This window comes from Chaetura pelagica, unplaced genomic scaffold (genome assembly GCF_000747805.2).
Source record: "Chaetura pelagica isolate M959 unplaced genomic scaffold, ChaPel_1.0 scaffold20, whole genome shotgun sequence".
Taxonomy (NCBI): Eukaryota; Metazoa; Chordata; class Aves; order Apodiformes; family Apodidae; genus Chaetura; species Chaetura pelagica.
Genome location: NW_009951958.1, coordinates 2316892 through 2335805, shown reverse-complemented (window position 1 = coordinate 2335805; position 18914 = coordinate 2316892). Strand labels below are relative to the sequence as shown.

General features: G+C 39.5%; 2 protein-coding genes across 3 annotated transcripts in view; one reads left to right on the top strand and one right to left on the bottom strand.

The window, feature by feature from the left end:
• EIF4A2 (eukaryotic translation initiation factor 4A2) overlaps positions 1-6417 on the top strand; it is a 7231-nt gene extending 814 nt beyond the window's left edge. The window contains exons 2-11 of one of the 2 annotated variants that reach the window (XM_009999406.1): positions 322-367; positions 452-584; positions 850-989; positions 2138-2306; positions 2502-2611; positions 2743-2886; positions 3299-3436; positions 3694-3783; positions 4031-4110; positions 5607-6417. In XM_009999406.1, the coding sequence (XP_009997708.1) occupies positions 322-367; positions 452-584; positions 850-989; positions 2138-2306; positions 2502-2611; positions 2743-2886; positions 3299-3436; positions 3694-3783; positions 4031-4110; positions 5607-5751 (1195 nt within the window). In that variant the 3' untranslated portion in view covers positions 5752-6417. The remainder of the gene's footprint in view (positions 1-321; positions 368-451; positions 585-849; positions 990-2137; positions 2307-2501; positions 2612-2742; positions 2887-3298; positions 3437-3693; positions 3784-4030; positions 4111-5606) is intronic. The other variant, XM_009999398.1, reaches the window with a different exon arrangement.
• A 950-nt stretch (positions 6418-7367) lies between these two features.
• On the bottom strand, positions 7368-18906 carry RFC4 (replication factor C (activator 1) 4, 37kDa). The gene is made up of 10 exons (XM_009999386.1): positions 18726-18906; positions 18054-18132; positions 14258-14337; positions 13037-13156; positions 12006-12149; positions 11605-11725; positions 11031-11156; positions 9497-9577; positions 8334-8450; positions 7368-7539 (listed from the first exon to the last, which is right to left on the bottom strand). Exons 1-10 carry the CDS (start codon positions 18848-18850, stop codon positions 7444-7446), a joined length of 1089 nt encoding a protein of 362 aa, XP_009997688.1. The 5' UTR covers positions 18851-18906; the 3' UTR covers positions 7368-7443.
• Between the last annotated feature and the right edge of the window lie 8 nt (positions 18907-18914).

Sequence of the window (18914 nt, the reverse complement as noted above, 5' to 3'; positions counted from 1 at the left end):
GCCGTCGTCGTGTTGGCTCGTTCAGGTTTTTTTTTTTTGCAATAGGCAAAGGTTGTTTGCCCGGGATTGAGGCGCGTTTTTGTTTGCGGTGAGTCGCGCTGTGGCTTCAGGGCTTGGGTGATCGTGTGTCGCGTTGAGATAAGTGCTTGGGTTAGTGGCACCGAAGCCGGTGAGGAGAGGGTAGCAGTTCCTCCATTGGCAAAATATCAACGCACCTGCTAAAAGGATCTGTCAGGGTTTCCAGATCTGGAAGTCAAGATGTTGACTCGCTTCTGAATGTTCGTTGCTACTGTGTTAACAGCTTGTTCTGTTTGGTGACAGAGACCATGGCGGCCCAGAGGGAATGGACCCTGATGGTGTCATTGAGGTGAGCACAGGCTAACTGACTTAATAATTTAATCACTGATAGAGATAAGTGTTGGCTTTAATTTTATTTTTTTCTTCGTTACAGAGCAATTGGAATGAGATTGTTGACAATTTTGATGATATGAATTTAAAAGAATCCCTTCTGAGAGGCATTTATGCTTATGGTTTTGAGAAGCCTTCAGCTATTCAGCAGAGAGCTATTATTCCATGCATCAAAGGTATGCAGGATATTCATTTGTTGGTATAAATTTGTTGGTAATCAGGAAAATATAACCTGCGTATGGTGATTTATTATTGTGTGATAATAACTACTTCTCATCCTCACTGAACAAGTGATATGATGGTACACCATCTTTCGGGGCTGACCTGAAATGGAGAGGACTCTTTAATACTGATCACTTCTTTCAAGAGGAATAAAATAATTTTTTTATAAATATGAATGACCTGTGTGGGAGCAGTAAATTTGTATCCTACTTCTTTTAGGGTATGATGTGATTGCTCAAGCTCAGTCAGGTACTGGCAAGACAGCTACATTTGCTATTTCCATCCTGCAGCAGTTGGAGATTGATCTCAAGGAGTCCCAAGCACTAGTATTGGCCCCTACCAGAGAACTGGCTCAACAGGTATTGGTAGTGTAGTTTAAAAAAAAAAAAAAAAAGCTGCTTGTGTATTGCATAGGTTTCAGGTTTCACAACTGAGAGACAATAAACAGACTTCTTAAGGGGCTGTAACTAATACCCATTCAGAACCCTTTTTGTACTGAATTACGGGGATATAAACTGACATCTGTCCCACAAGTTCTCTGCTTGCTTGAAAAGTTGATGCATGTGGGAGGGTGTGGTGTCAGGGCTGCAGGAATGTGTTGCTATACTGGGTTCTGAGGCACCATCTGCAGCAGAAAAACACAGTACAACATGTATTGCTAATGCACAGTGTTCTGAGTGGAAACAAACTATACTCTTAGGAAGCTTTTTGAGTTTGCGTGCAGTTGTGCAACGTGAAAACTGCAGTGTGCATGTGGTCACCTCATTGTTCGTGATGTTTTTTCTGACTTACTGCATGTCTGCTTCACCTTCAAGCCTTTGGCATCTGCTTTACTAAGTGGGAGTGTTTAACAAAAGTTCACGGGTAATTAATCTGCAGGATTAATGTAGATCAGCAATATGGGGACTTAACATAAAACCTTGACCATAACTCGGAGTAAAAAAAATGAGGTTATATACAACTTCCTGTTTTTTTTCAAATAAATACCCTGAAGTGCCAGTGCTATAGTAAAAACACACTTAATCAGACAGGAAAGAAATTTTAAAATTAATTGAGCAAGCACTTCCCATGCATATGTTTAGACTTTGTTCTACTCTAGAGGCATTGGTGGGATGAGACCTGTCTCCAAGCCTGGCATGCAGTGTTGCACTTGCGTGCTCTTTAATGAACATCCTGCAAGTGCTTAACTTGCAGGCTTTGGCAGATGAAAAGTTACATTCACTTCTGGAGGCCTTGCTTTTTGATTTAAGAGTAGTTGTGTGGTAGTAGTCACTTCTCTAGCTAGTTCAACTAGGAAGGACAAAACATGAATATTGCTGCCCTGCTGGCTTCAGCATTCTAGTAAATAAGGGTGATAAGCAGTTGGGCAAAATCGTTAGCGACTGTCTCACCTTTAGCATAATCCTTGTGTGCTCTGATAGGTTCCAGAGTCCGTAAACACTAATGGTTAACAGGGCTTATTTTTAGACTACCAGTAGCTACTACTAATGGAAAGGTTTTCTTTTAGATTCAAAAGGTGATTCTGGCCCTTGGAGACTATATGGGAGCAACATGCCATGCTTGCATTGGTGGTACCAATGTCCGCAATGAAATGCAGAAGCTTCAGGCTGAGGCTCCGCACATTGTGGTTGGCACTCCAGGGCGTGTCTTCGATATGTTGAACAGGCGCTACCTTTGTAAGTAGGACTTCTGTTTTGGCTCTGGGTTGTGTGTTCTTACTGGGTGCAAAATTGATACTGAAAATTTAAGTAATGGGCTTGCTGTCATTGTAGAGACTTGTATTAGAGAGCTTAATCATAAGGGGGAGTGACATTAATAAAAGTGTTTGGTGTTTTTCTGAAGCTTCATGAGATACTTTCCTTTTTTAATAGCGCCTAAATGGATCAAAATGTTTGTTCTGGACGAAGCTGATGAAATGTTGAGCCGTGGATTTAAAGATCAGATTTATGAGATCTTTCAAAAGCTAAGCACAAACATCCAGGTAAGAAACACTTTACATGGTTAAATTGATAAATGCAGATTTGTTGACAGTGTCGCCAAGACCTGCTGATAAATTGTCTGAATCAAGACTGATGTCCTGGGCACATGGTAACATCAAGTAACGTGTTCTAGGTTGTGTTGCTGTCGGCTACAATGCCAATGGATGTGTTGGAAGTGACCAAAAAGTTCATGAGAGATCCCATACGTATTTTGGTGAAAAAGGAAGAACTGACTCTGGAGGGTATCAAGCAATTCTACATCAATGTTGAAAGAGAGGTTGGTAGCAGCTGTACTTGCTCTGGCTGGAGGGTTTAAGTTAAAGTTACTTTACCTTCTTGTTAAAGCACTGTGCTAAAATTACAGAAATCAAGGCTGAGCTTTGGTTTCTGTAATAATGCTAGTAGAGTACACACAAGAAGAAGAAAAACTATGCACTGGATCCAAAATGACTAGGGTGGACCTCTTTCTTAATGTCCAGTGTCCTGTGTCTTAAGATTTGGTGCAACAGTTGATGCAGAAACTTTGGTTGTCTTACTCAAACTTCTCAGGTCATAATTGAATGTAATTGTACAACAGATAATGCTTAATTGGTTGTTTATTTCAAGTTTTAATTCTTGTGTGAGATTGTTGTTAGGTACTGAACTGTCAGTGGCATAATGTATTTCTTGATGTCCTTTTTCCTGTTCAGGAGTGGAAGCTGGATACTCTTTGTGATTTGTATGAGACACTGACTATTACGCAAGCTGTTATTTTCCTGAATACAAGGAGAAAAGTAGACTGGCTGACAGAGAAAATGCATGCCAGGGACTTCACAGTCTCAGCTCTGGTAAGAACTGATTCTGTACATAATGGAGAAGGATCCTAATGAGCTGCGTTTGGGTGAAAAGCAGGAAAGTTATAATATAGCTGTGCAGTGCTGTATTATCGTTCCCCCTGCTTAAAGTAAAATGCTTCCTTCTATCCCTACCTGTTCTGTTCCCACAACAGGTAGGGACGCTTGGTTTCATACAGCACTTTTTTTAAAGGGTATTCTATTCTGGAGTGTTGGTTGATACTATAGTAATTATAACTTGAACTCCACAGCATGGTGACATGGACCAGAAGGAACGGGATGTTATCATGAGAGAGTTCAGATCAGGATCAAGCCGTGTCCTGATCACTACTGACTTGCTGGTGAGTATTGCATTAATTACACTGAGCAAGTTTCAGTTTTAATCTGGTGCCAAAAGCTTCATCTTGAAGCAGTGATGGTTATTGTAGCCTGAACTGTTTGGAGCTTCTTGGAAGAGTAAAAGACTATGCTCCACTATGGACTACACAGTTGTAGTTCATCACTAACCATGTAGTCAACAAAAGCGTGGGATAAATAATTTTATCTAAAGCCTGTGACTTGCAATGAAGAACCTGTGTTCCTTCTCAGGCTCGTGGCATTGATGTGCAGCAGGTGTCATTGGTGATAAATTATGACCTGCCGACCAATCGTGAAAACTACATTCACAGGTGAGTTGGCTCTGCCCTCTTGCTGGGGTGCTACACTGAGTGTCATGTCCTCCTCAGAAGTCAGCACCAGAACCTCATCTATTTTTCCCTTTAGTCTGTACCAATAACAGGAGGTGTTATGCATGCATTCATACAACAACTGCTAAAAAACTAGCAGGAAATAAGCTACTTGTGGTTTTGCTTTAAAGAAAGCAAAATTACTTGTAGAGCTGTGGTTCTGAAAAAAAGGAGGAGCAGAACTTTTGGACAGTAAAACAAAGCAGTGGGAAAACTTAGATGTGTGAGTTCAGTGATGGCTAATAATGCATTGCAATCATTGCTGAGATCTGGGGAAATTGCCAGCTACTGAACTGCCTTTTTGTCACAGATTGTGGACTGCAATTACGAGAGCCCTTACTGGCATAGCATCTGGACAGCATATTAGCTCTGTCTGTAGGTCCTAGCAAGTCTTCAGCTGCTGCTGCTCAGGGACCAGACCTTAATGTTAGCAAGACCAGTTGTGTACGACTGACTGCCTTCACTCCTGGAGGTCCAACAGTGTTCATGCTGTGTGTGCCTTGTTTGTTCTTGGTGACTCCTCTTACAATGGGATTCCTGTTTCTGTGGTGTGTCTCTTTTGGTAGCAACTTGAGTTTGTTGTTTCCCTAGGTTTAGTTAACTGCTTCTAGTGACTGTCCCTAAATTAAGTAAACTGTGCTTTGTTACTTGATGTAAAAAAATACAGGAGTCGATAGGAGCAGTTGATGACACAAGATGATGCTCAGAAACGGCGTTGACCTAATTTAGGACGTGGATTCGTAAGCGGCACAGTTTGAATAAAGAGCGAGTCGGTATTTATATATTTCTTTTGTCATGATTATTCACTAAGTTTTGTGAGCCATTTTTGTGTGTTAAGCTCTTGCTGGCTAGGTGCTTTATTGTGCAGTGTGCAGGAAGGTAGCACTGATGGTGGGTGTAACTAAAGAGGAGTGTGATGTTAATGGCTGACTTGGGCTTAAGCAAAAATGTGCAGCTTGGATTTTGCTGTTTCAAAAAAACAAAAACCTAAGTTTTCCCACTGGAAACAGTTACATTGAATTAAAATTCTCAAGTGGATTGTGCTGTTCCCTGTTACTGAATACAATTGGATGAACTTAGGAACAGCCTGATTTTTATTCTTTCGTTTGCCATGGGTGTATTAGTTGATTAGAGGGGAGGGAGACTGATCTAGGGCTTCATACCACAGTACCAACCATTAAATAAAGATCTTACTTTGCAGCCAAGAGAGTAACCTTTTCTACTCTGCTGTTCTCCATAGGATGGACACTTCTTCTGTACTGTTGGCACTAACTGCTAGTTTTTCCTGAGCAGAGATGACTTTGGTAGCAGCTAGTCCTGTAAATACAGCATAAACTGGCCAGTGGCAGATAAAAGAGCAGCAGTTAATGAATGGATCTTGCAAAGGTTTAAAGCAGGTTAGTTAACTTGTGTGTGTAAATGTGTTTTCTTTTGTGCAGAATTGGCCGGGGTGGTCGTTTTGGCAGAAAAGGTGTGGCTATCAATTTTGTCACTGAAGAGGACAAGAGGATCCTGCGAGACATTGAGACTTTCTACAATACTACAGTGGAGGAGATGCCGATGAATGTGGCTGATCTCATTTAATCCCTGGGATGAGGTGGTTTGAATGCTGTGATCGCTGTTGCTGAGTAGGCGATTCACAACGTGCATTGTGCTTCTTTCTTTGGGGATACATTGAATCTTGTCTCAATGCTCATAACGGATCAGAAATACAGATTTTTGATAAGCGAAGCGACTTTCTGTCGTGAGCTCTTGTGGGGAAAGCCACTGGCTTTGTCCACTTTAGGGTTAGACTGTTGGGGTTGGGTGGAAAGTCATGGGGTCTGTAAATTTTTTCTTTATTAGAAATTTATTTCCTAGTTCCATAGAAGTGGTTGTATTAGATGTTCTTTATCATTTAATAATTTACTTATGGACTAAAAGATATAAGTGCTGTATAAAGTCAGCCAACTATGTTAAACTAGCCTACCTTCCTTTATTGTATGTACTTACACTTCAGATTGAATTGGAAAGGCCTTTCAAAATCTCTAAACTTTTATAAGAGCATTAAAATGCATTTTGTTTCATATGTATTTATTCAATAAAGTATTTAATTAGTGGTAAGTGTGATCTGGACCCTGTTGCTAAGCCCCAGCAAGCAAGCAATCATACTATTGTCTTAGTTAGGGTTAAACCCAGTAAAATTTGCCATATTGCACATGTCTTTATGAAGTTTGAATGTTCAATAAAATACTTCTATATTCACTTAAATTGTAAATAGTTGCTTCTTGGTTGAGGTGTCTTGTGTATTGATGGCAGCTCTGTCTGACCTGTCTCTTGGTGGGAGCTTTTAGCAAGGTGAGTGTGGTGGTGGTTGCTGTTTGTTCTTTGTCTCCAGGCCTCCTGTGTTCTGTTACTGGGCTTTGATGAGGTGGTAGTCAGCTTTGGAGTCATTGCAGGGACTGTTTCTGGAGGACCTTGGAGTAGTAAATGTTGAGCTTCATGTGCTAGAGGCTGTTCCTGTGTGACAGCTCACGCATGAGGGATGTGTTCATGCTGAAATACCCTTTCATCAGCCTTGAAAATGACTAGAATTAGTAGTGACTTGATTAAAAAGTATACCCAGCCCAAGGCACTTTTTTCTGCATTTGGGGAGAATGCAACTTCCAAGTAAACATGATTTGAACAGGTGTTCAAAGTAGCATCTATGAAAGGAAGTGGATCCAAGACCAGCCCAAAGACCTGCCACCACCTGGAGCTGTGTTCTTTGTGCAGGTAATAGCTCTAAGCTATGATAGAATGAGACTTGAGAACAGTCACCCATTGTTTCTTACTGCAATGCTAGTGCAGTTGAGTGCAACGCTCCCTGGAAACTGATTTTTGCAGCATTTAATGCTAATGGGCCTGATAAACAAAATGGAGGTAGGTTGGGACATGATCCCTCAGGACCTGGGTTCAACCTGAAGCCTTGTGTTCAGGAAAGATACACTTGTTTTAGCAAGTCATTGCTTTCAAAACCAAGCAATAAGGGCCAAAAGGAACAACTCATCCTTTGTTCAGCTGATGACTAAATATAGTATGTGTACAATAACTTCAAATGCATTTACCTTGTCACATGCAAGTCCATCACAACTGCAAAGTAGGAGCATTACCGGCCTGTCTGCAGCCAGAAGTGTAGTGTAAAAAACTCAAAGATCACAGCCTCACTTTTTCAACTGATGCACAGTCAGTCCTTTTATTGAAAAAGTACAAAAGTACACAGGTCCCTGCCCTCCAGCCCAGCCACTTCTGGAGAAGTTAAGTGTTCTGTGTGAGCTGCTGCATCACAACAGCACAGAGACTCACCAACTGCAAGTATTCATCAGCACCATCTGCCAAGCATTTGTCTACTTCCTACAAACAGAAAAGAGAAGGTTAAAACCCCTCTTAAAATGGTGGTGGTCAGGTGTCCTGGTTTGAGCCAGGATGAAGCAAATTTTCCTTTTACTGATTACCCCCCACCCCACTTCAGTAAGCTCAAATCAGGAGCTGACTGAGGTTACAGTGGAGAATACCAAGATGACATTTGCCTACTATTTACTCAATTGGCAACTGCTTCTCCAGCAATCACACCTCACCCATCCCACCAAAATGTGAAAAACCAACTCTACAGCTTCCATCTTCTGGAGGAGACCAAGATGTGACAGTTTATACATGAGGGATGCAGCATTTGCACTGCAACTGTCTGCTAAGAGCATTGCTCTGCAGGCCATCACACTCTTCCCTTCTTCAGTGAGTTTAGTAAAACCTCCACCACAGCTATCAAAATTTGTCAAGTTAATTAACTTTTTTTGAAAAGGCATACTTCACATACCAGAACAAAACCTTGCATTTTGCAGTTCCCAGTTTAAATGCCAACTGAAAACCTTCGTTTTCCTTCTCAATTTATATTAAAAACCAAACAAACCACACATCCCTTGCCTGAGCACCATTACAACAATATAATACAACTAAAAATTCACTGGGTTTCAATTCCTTCTCATGAAATTTCTCTGAACAAAAACTTAGGTTCTGTCAAGAAACAATCAGAACTAAGAATCAAAGCATTATATATACTTCTTGGGAGAGAGAGAATAAACAAAAATTAATCAGTGGAGATTTTTTTAATTTGTGGGTTGGTTTGTTTTTTAACTCAAGCTAAAACTTACCGCAAGTTTCTCAACTATGACAGATTTCTGCTTGTCACTGAAGTCGTTGCTCTCCACAACAGTGTCATGCAGCTGGTTTACCAGTTGAGCAACAGCGTATCCTTCATTTATGAGATTCTGTGTCAGGGAGGGAGGAAAATGGAAATAATTGAGCAACAGAAACACCATAAACTGGAAAACTCATCTGAAAAGTTTGGTCTGAACTGAAAGACAACTGAAATTTATCATGGAACTTGTTGAGGACAAGCCAGGAATTTGTATACAATCCATGTGAGGACCAAGGGAAAACTGCAAAACATGGCAGGCATATAGCAATAATTTTGCCCAAATATTCTTCCAGCTTTTGACAATTTGCATATCTGGGGTTTTGTGAGATAGAGGCATTTTAAGCATTTAAAAACCTCCACTGAACCTGTCCAATCTTATCCTAAAATTAGGAAAGCTCAGCATCCACACCATCATGTGGCAGTTTCACAGCCTTCACATTTTAAACTGCCACCTACTTTGATTTATTTTCTTCATCTGGTAGTTGCTACCCTCAGGCATACAGAGATCTGTTAAGCCAAAACTGTTTTAATGAAAGAAAAAACACGGCAACTAAAGATAGTTTTGTTGGTTTTTTTTAAATCTGTAGTGCCTAGTTACAAAACCAACAAATATTAAGAACACTATTCCATGAAGCCATTTAGGCAGAGAGAAGTTTATGAAAACAGATAAAAGAGTTGGTGCCACCTTATTTTTCTGTACATCAAAATACCCACCCATGCTTTACAGAAGTATGCATTTCAATTGTGTCAACTGAAATCGAGCTTTGATACTTGAAATAAGCCCCACCATGAAGTACCTACTCTAGAAACTGGAGAACAGTTCCAAACGACTGCATTAGATTAGGTCATGGTTTGATGAAAGACTATGCCAGCTCTAAGGACTTACAAAATCTGTACCCTCACCTCTTAAGAACACCACTTAACTAGATATCATGGTAAGAAAATGTGAACATTTAAGACAGTACCAGAGCACTAACTGGTAGAAGACATTCTTCCTGAAATGTGCATCATAACTGACCTAAGGCCAAACGTTCTTCAGCTGCAGCTCAGCAACACAGGATTAACCAGGCAGTGACCTAGAAAGATATCCAGGCTAAAGCACTAAGAGGACCCTACCTTGGCCAGCATTTCCAGTTTCTCAAATGACCCACTCTGGCAGACAGAGAACAGTTCATCAGTTGTTTCTTTAGGGATGACCTGTAACATGAAGTTACATTTCTCAATTTAAACTTTATAAATTTAAACTGAAGTTGATTCTTACAGTAATTGTTTATAAAGGAGGTGACTTCAACATTTAATTCCCCTACACACCCAACCACTTTCAAGCAAGTTTACGTAACAGACTAGCTAAATATTAAGAGCTAGGCTGCAGTATTTGTCCTATATTGGTGATATGAAAACTATATACTGATAGTGAATTGTCAAAGCCACCTTCAAAAATCCAAGACACACAATCACTTATTCAGGACACTGACTCACTGGAAGACCTACTTCAACAATTAGATCAGCCACTGCTTTCTGCACCATTCTACACCTAAGCATAAGAGCATATCAGTTTTCTCTCCAGTGACAAAAAAAAAAAGGCCCAATATAACAAGATGAGACAATAAATTAGAAGAAGAAATATTGTCAGATGCCATTATTTAGCTCTGAGCAGTTAGCACTGTTCACATCCTCCCCTCTACTCATTGTCATTCCTGTCAGTTGACAGTCAGGACAGTTTGGTTGCAAAGCTTCTTTATTAATCTTTTCTATGAAGGTCACAAAAGTTGCATATGACCAAAGAATTTGGAAGCCTTTATGAAGATGTAAACTTGAGTTCCTTTGGTTTAAACAAGCATTATTCGTAACAGAATGTCACGTTTCTCTTTTCTATAATTATAGTCAACTTTTGCAGGTTTCTTAGAAATTGTGATTTAGAGATCCATGTAAATGAAATCCCTTAATTTTCTACAGTGAGGTACATAAAACTGCATGAGTTCACTGAGCAAATTGTTTACAACTGTTCTGTACAACACGCAGAGGAGCAATTGCCTCTGGTTCCATTAAAGCGAAAACTCCACAACCCTTAGAATTAGCTATAATGGTAGCACCTTCAAGGGAAGTTTGCACATCATTAGAGCCCATTTATTTCTCAGCTCCTCAACTCCTAATCTCTTATTTCTTGCTTTAGAGGGTGTCTTGTTGCTATAGGAACCCCTTCACACAAGTTTCATTAAATGCATTTCCTTTCAGGTTTCTCCTGTCCCTGTTAGTTTTATCTGTATCATCCTAGAAGAAATCACTACATACATATAATAACACGTACACATTATATATATATATATATATATGCCAAAAAGGCATTCAAGTCTACTGTCCCACAAAAGGCAATACACTTTGTATTCCTGGGCAGAATATTTCAACTTAAATTTAAATTATAACACTATTTTACAGTTTTCCTTGACTTACAGAATAAATCAATAGAAACCTGCCATGTAATAAGTGTACAGACTCTTTAAAATTCTGGGGCACAGTGTACCCAAGAATCAGTACCATACTGCAATATTAATGGGTATAAAATTTATTAAATCAAAACATTCAGAAAAGGTAGACACAGGTAACAACAAATACAGACTAATTAGAGGAGAAACTGTAAAGCTTAGCTTACCCCAGCAATTTCAGTGACAATCTTCTCTGTGATCTCTTTTCCGCCCATTAGGCGAGTGGCGCTTTGAAGAAAAGTAATTGCTTTTCTTAAGTCCCCTTCTGACACTTTAACAAGGTAAGATACTGCCTGAAAAATTATGTTAGAAAATGACAAGTTATATGTTCACTGTTAACTAAAATCCAGTTCACTTTCTTAGTAAATTGATTTGAAAACATCAGGTAGTGCCCAAAGCATATTATACCAGACAGGCACGATACACAAGTTACCAAGCAACCTCCATATATAAATGTGTGTGGGCAATTTTAGAATGAAGCACAGTTTATCAATGCAAGTATACTCAGCACAGAACAAAAAAGACCCTAAAATGTTGCTTCAGTTTTCTCTGTGAGACATTTCTCTAGTTTTGGGAAGAATACATGCCATCTGTGGAGAGTGAAAAATATCTAAATGAATTTATATATTGGATTTAATACAGTTGGGCAGTCTGGAAAAGTATGCTGACTTAGCCCCTTTCACTGTAATGCAATGATACACTGGATTAAGCAATAAAATTCCATGGCAGCCATGAAGTTACCTCACTACTGATTTTCACATGTTCCTTCTCACAAACATCCAATAGCCTCTGCCGTTGAATTTTATCTGACAAAGGCTTGAAGCGGAATTTGGAGCATCGAGATGTTAAAGGTTCAATTATTCTGAAAGAAAAGAAGGTAAGTGCTTGGTAAACAAATGCATGGGTCAATTTTGTACAAAGCTGTCAAGGCAGAAAAGGGCAGCTTAACCTTAAAACTGCAATACTGTAATAAAAATATAATAAATACCTAAACATTGTCTTCACTGCTGTATTCACAGTTACATCTCTGTTAACCCAGAACCATGAAAACTTGACATAAACTTATCAGTAAAGAAAGGGGGAGGAAGAGTACAGAATAGGAGGAGCAACACAGCCAAATAAGAAACAAATCCCACACGTACCTGCTGATGTAGTTACAAATGAGGCAGAAACGTGTTGTTTTAGATTCTTTTTCCATTGTGCGTCTTAAGGCTGACTGGGCTGCTGAAGTCATTGAATCTGCTTCATCCAGGATTACAATTTTAAAAGGAGGACAAACTTTACCACTGAAAAATAAGAAATCTGTTATCCAGGAGCCATCCAATAGATAGACCAAGTTAAAAAAATAAACCCATGCAAATAACAAGTCATATTATACTTAAGTATTTATACTCAATAAATAGAACGTACTCAGAGGTTAAATATTTTTTACTATTTTTAGATGAAGGACTAATATTTATAATAAAGGGGTGGACACTGAGTTCCCATAGAAAAACTGACACTTGAATACTGCAAAAGTCCTCTAGACTGCATATTTTGCTTTAAGTTTCTTCTTTCAACAACTAATGCAGTTGGTTTTTTTTAGAGGCTTCCTAACTTCCTGAATTTTAAAGACCACTGCAACATTCTAATTCCAGTACATAAGACCATTTCTTGCCATAAAGCCCTGGCATGTAGTTTCTTCCTGCTATCTTCCACAAATTTTTTTCCACAATTTTCTGGTTTTTTTCCCACACATACAGCTTCACCTAACACCAGAATCTTGTTAGCATCTTATAAACTACCACCCATCCTGTGTGAGATACTGCAGATCAGGGGTACTACAGAAGTAATTTCCACCACAACTTACCCAAAGGCACTTTTCTATGGTAGTCAGACATTTGCAAAGACAATACTGTATCACCAAATCCAGAAGGCTTGATCCTCTGGGGTTTTGCCTGACTGCCTCTCTCTAATGGCACTAGTAAAAGTTCCTCCCAGCTATTCAAACTCTCAACATGAAATTGCACGATGTCAAAGCTTTCCAAAGCACTGTGTGTGCTGCAAACTCCTAGGCTATGCTGACCCATCATTTATATTAGAATTAAAAAGTTAACCGAAACAAAAACAACCACATGCTTTGTGCTATGCAAGAAAGCCCATCCAACAGAGCCAGCTCTGATCCAGCACTTACTCTGAGCGGCTTCCAGACGCAGTTAACTGAGCAAATGCCTTCACTTTTTCCCGGATCACTTGTATTCCACGCTCATCAGAAGCATTTAACTCAAGGACTCTTTGCCGGAATAATTCAGGCCTGCAAAAATTTTATTACAACATGTTAGCTGCTAACTCTTGAAATTACTTATATACATTATAAAGTGACTCAACAGTCCATCTGGACTTTTCAAATGGCAGGTATTATGTCTGCCTTTGTTACTAAATAGCATGCTTGGTTTAAAGACAGTTAAATTGAGATCATTAAATGTTAGGTATGAATTTCCATTAGTTATTTTTACATTTGCCTCCCAGATTGCAGAAAATAGTAAGGTCTAAAATGATGTTAGTTATCCAGGAAAAGAAAAGGCAGAAAGTTGGCCTTCAGACACTGGCAGTGCTCTGCCTATGAAATACTACCAAAAAGAATTACCTGGAAAGTACAGTAATACAGACAGTATTTGGCAGCAGTATCATACAGTAACATCTCCAATAAGCATGAAAAAACATGAAACCAACAAAAAAAAAAGTGGGCTTTAAGTTTTGTGAATTCAAATGGACATACAACGTGGAGTTGTCTTCCTACTATTAAACTGGAAGTGGTTCTTTCCAAAAAAATACATGAGCCAAAAATTAAAGATGGGGGGCAGGAAATTACTAAAGTCATCATTAGATTTGCTCATAACATCAAACCACCTTCTCATCCAGTTTTTGCCTATGAGTAACTGAATTCCCTACTGAAAAACACCCAACTGTTACATATGAGCTGACGGACGCACACGTGCTGAATTTTAGTCTGACTCCCAATATTACTTCCAGACACAATTCAATGGCGTGTAGTGGGAAGATTACAGTTCAAACATTTTATGAAGTGCTTTGAGATCTATATGTAGCTGACTACTTAGTTAATATGGAAAAAGTCAGTAAGACACATGCAAGCTGTTTCTTTCCATACTCTTTTCTGTAAGGTTACAAGGCTGCTAGTCTCAAGTGTTGCAAGTCTATATTGATAACAGAAATAAATTATTTTTGACAGGACAAACAAGAAAAATCTCCCGTTGGAGCTCAATTAGAATGTGAAGACATTCCTGAAAAAGACCTAGAAGCTACATAAGCACAGGCAGTGATCAGAAGCACTCTGTCACATGGGTAGAAGACATGTGATAGTTGATGACACCAGACCAACTTGACCTCAGCTTACCCATAGAGTTCTCTAGCAGCTGCTAAAATAGTGGAAGTCTTTCCAGTTCCAGGTGGGCCGTAGAACAACAGATTGGGAAGCTGAAACAGCAAGGCACCATTTTTAAAAACAGCAAATAAATAAAACAAAGCACAAATAAGACAACATACTGAAAATCTGAGCACCTAATAGAAGAGAAACTGCTTCTGGTAAATAATATCAAGTCTTTCACAGTGGCACTAGGATATGCACTTTCAATATAGATGGAAAGTTATTAATACTAACATGGGCTAATAAGACTTCATCTGGAAAGCCCCCACAGTTTAGATCATGATTAGTCAAGGATGTTGAATCTAAACTGGGAAAGATTACTAAAGGAGTGAAGAGCCTATCTTGTGAGAAGTGACTTTTTAGGAGAGTTTGATTTAATTAGCTCAGCAAAACAAAAGCTGGGACTGATCTATGACTGATCTCCATAAATACGTCACAGCAACACAGGGATGAACAACAAAGTTGGCAGAAACCAAATTTCTACAAGTTAGCCATGAATAAGTTTTGGCTGAAATCAATAAGTTTTCTAATTAGCAGAGGAGTGATAGCTTTCTACACACCTATTTTAAGTAACCCCCCTTACAAATTATCAGGCTGCACTTTAAAACTGCTCCCTTTGACAGTAGAGGATGTTCCAGTTTAACACTCTTAGATCAAGAATCCAGGAGTCCCCTCTGATTGACAGCAGTAAGACAAACCCCTCAGTCTAACTTGATTTCCAGCCCTTAATAAATGTTCTATTTTTAAATAGAGTCAACTAAAATTACATTAGAGAATTTTATGCTGAATATAGCAAGCAATGCAGACAGAATGGGAACACCAAAAGCAAAGACATCCAAAAAGCAGAGAAAAATGCAGGAGTCCACAATCCATAATCAGAAAATGAAACAGACCAGTTTGGTAACAAGCATCCCATTTTAACAACTAAAATAAGACACAGAGAACAAATTCAGCTCTGTAGGTACTATAAAAGTACAGACAGAATAATTTCAATCTTCAATCAATTTATACTAAATAAATGCATTTTGTCTGCTCTCTCTGCCAATCACTCGTTGCTTGTTTCCCTAGTTATTAAAATTAAACAGATTCCACTACTAAGAAAACAGTTTTTCAAGTTTAATTAGATACCACAGTGTTATTATTCCCCTATAGATTTAAGAAAGCTCCAGAGAGAGGAAAAGCTTACAGAAGACAGCTGAAAATTCACCAACAACCATGTTAGGCTGGCACACTGCAAGGGTAGACATTTTCATGGAGATTTGTAATTTCATGCCTCTGTGCTTACTCACACTCTACTAGTTCTCAAAACAAGCATTAGCAGGTAAAGAGTTTCAATAAGAATCTCCTTCCTAGTTCCATTAAATCCGTAATTTACTACTGTTTCAACCTCATTTATGCTTGTTTCCCACCGAAGTTATCACCAGCATTTACACTGTTTTTGCACCAAGCACAGCCTAATCCTTTATGTAACTGTGGCAGTATTTTTAAACAGACTGCAACCTGATCTCGTTATCCATTTTTCCATGCCTGCCAGGGGTAAGCAGGATACCTGCAGGCATCCTTCTGCTTATGGGAAAATTATTGCATACAGTGCATACCCCAAATCGTTTTCTAGAAGTTTCAGTGCAAATGAAGATGTAAATTGCAATGATAATCCTACACCTAACTCTCTTTACAGTCATTAAGATATCGCAAAGTACAGGAAAATTAAAGAACACAATGATACTTGTCAATTTCTTTGCAGAAAGCAACAACAGATCAACAGTCCTGGCAGACAGAAATCAGCTTCTCCAGTTCAAAACCATTTGGAGACTCTGGTCTCCCCAGTTTATAACAAGACAGATGGAGATATATCAGGGACTTCAAAAGTCCTGCTCCATTTAGCAGCTCCCAAACCAAGGCTCACAAAACCAGCCCAATAAACAAAGGACTGGCTCTCCATTTTCAACCCTAAGGTTTAAATAAAGCACATTACACAGACCTACAGAATTGTCACAGCTGTTTCTTTGATCTCACCAGATCTCCAAATTCAGTAAGAACTTCTGAAACAAGTACCAGCCATGTCAGAGTTTAAATTACACTTTTGCCTTTTTGACAGAATTAGTCCTTTCCAGAACTAACAAAAATGTCCAAATTTTCAAGTGTCAGATATTTTGAAGTACTTGTATGACTTTGTTCTCAAATGCTTTACTGAGCTTGGTAGCTGTGGCAAAAATATAAAGCCTATAACTATAAGCAGAAGTTACATTTTTTCCTGTTCAGCTCAGGACCCAAAAAGTCAACACAAGTGTACTAGGTTCATAATCTGAGAAACTGCTGATCCTGAAGCTGTAAGGTTTTAAGTTGCTGTTGCTCAAAATAGAACTTCATAACCCATCACCTAAGCAATGTTACACGACTGACGTGTCCAGACAGAATAGGTAGCAGCACCTCGTTTCTCCTTAGCTGTTCATAGTTCCTTACAAATTACCTCTGCTAGACAAATATATAATATAGCAGCACTGCTGTGGAAAGTCAGATTTCTATGGGTATAACTTTACATGACGAGGTCACATTACAACAGCATTCTCATAGTAAATTGTATCTGGAACATGAAAGGAATCATACAAATCTTTCCCAGTTCTGTCACACCAGTTTCATTTTGGCTCCCTACTTTCAAACAAAGAAAATACTTCTGCTTTTGCAAAATCAGTATTTTCAGATAGAAATTGAGTCTTATTACTCAACACCTGAACTGCAGAGCAAATTGTCATAAGATAGAATTTTAAAATATCGAAGACTTATTGTGCATCAGAGCACACCACAAATGAAAAGTTTATTGCAAAAAACTCTGCAAGGTCCAAATTGTTTCTTTCAGCTCTTGGTGAGCAGGCAGCCATATCACAAATGTAATTTTCAGAACAACCTTACTAACTACTTCAGCTGGCATTAGCAGTCCATGGAAACAGAAGCAGCTTTTGGAGCACAAAAATGACCCTTCGAGGTGAAACAAGGAGCAAGAAAAGTCTCAGTATGCGCAAAGGCAGGAATCATCCAGGTTTGCAAGAACACCAGCCATCTCTTGGCTACCTACTTTTATTCTCCCTCCAGCCCCCCAACCTCCCCCTTACCTGATAACCATAATCCATACTGAGTATTTATTAAATCTTTATCCAAAAGCAAATGCCAGTGTAACTGAAAATGCTCTGACCATCCTCTATTTCCTTAGGGCACAGATACCAACACTGCAGTGAAGCCAGTGCAATTGCCACATATAGCTTTTTAAAACCAAAATCACTTACTTGGAAACTTCAACTCAAAAAGCCTGGGGATTACTTTCCAAATAGTACCTTTGTACTTAAAACTTACACTTCTATTATTAGTCAACAGTGTATTTGTTTTAATGTTTAGCAGTTTCACAGCAGCACAGACAGATCCCCACAACTGTTCAGCAGTGACTGGCAATCCAGACTTTTCTATGAAAGAAAAACTTCCCCTCTCCTCTTAAACATGAATGTCAAAACAGTAGCTAAATAGCACTGAAGTGACAGATTTGAAACTATTAACAAGAAGTTTACCATTGAGTTTTCCAGAAAAATGCTGAGAGGGCTGGAAACTTCACAAATTTTCCACATATATCACAGCATAATACAAGGAAACCACTTAGCTTGTTTGTAAAGTGCCACTGTATAAATTGTCACTGCTGAATTGGAGAAAAGGTCTTTGTTGCCACTGGCTAAGATTTCTGCCTAAACATAGACTGGATAGATGTTATCATCACACTCACATCAGCACCTTCCAAGGACTTTTTCAGCACAGCAACAACTTCATCCTGGAAGGCGACTTCATCCACATTTTTGGGGCGACTGAATAAAGACAATGAATGCGATTTATTAGCTAACAAAGTTTTGAAGAACATTGAAATTAAGAGGAATCTCCCTTTCTGATTACATCAAGCACTGAAGAATAACAGCGAACCTGCAGTTAAGGTCAAAATCATGACAGGAAATCTGTCTAATGCCTCTGGTCTGTACTACTGAAGTGATCTAATTTCTTAGGAAACTGTCTATTTCTATTGTGAACACCGGCCTGGACTGTTTTTAGAAGCAGGGCTGTATTGCAGACTGCAACATTTGACTACTTCGTGAGCTGATAAAGGCTTCTCAAAACGGAAGCATTTAATGCTCTTCGGCACCAAAGCCACAGTGATGAAAACACGCTTGACGTGAGTAATGGAGGCATTTTCTGCTCAGTAACACCAACAAAGAGCCCTTAAGGTAGTTCAGCGCGCTGTTTTTCTCATGTAAGTTGAAAAAGCTGAAGCTGTTCTCCCAGGTGGAAACACCTACAGCTGTAACTCCCTCCTCCACACCCCTCTCTCCAGATCCAACACAGATCTCCCCCCAACCAGCCACTGACACCCGGGCTGGCGGCCCCGCTGTCCCAGAGCAGCCCTTACTATTTCTCCACCCAGGGGATGGGTTTAAGCCTCTTGCCCTCCCCGCTGCTCCCGGCTGCGCTCTTCTCCTTGGCAGCGGGTGGTTTGGTGGTGATAGAAGACGGGCCTTTGAGAAAGGCCTGCATGGCCGGGCCGGGCCGCTTCAGGCTGCGCTGAGGTGACCGGGCCGGGCCCTCACGGCTCTTCCCG

What these genes read in the sequence shown, in the direction of transcription:
- RFC4 (XM_009999386.1), bottom strand. Translation starts at nt 18,850, where the DNA reads ATGCAGGCCTTTCTCAAAGGCCCGTCTTCTATCACCACCAAACCACCC. An exon ending in GCTGCTAGAGAACTCTATGG is followed by an intron (nt 13,157 to 14,257) that starts GTAAGCTGAGGT and finishes AAATTTTTGCAG; the next exon opens with GCCTGAATTATTCCGGCAAA. An exon ending in TTGTCACTGAAATTGCTGGG is followed by an intron (nt 9,578 to 11,030) that starts GTAAGCTAAGCT and finishes TTCATGTTACAG; the next exon opens with GTCATCCCTAAAGAAACAAC.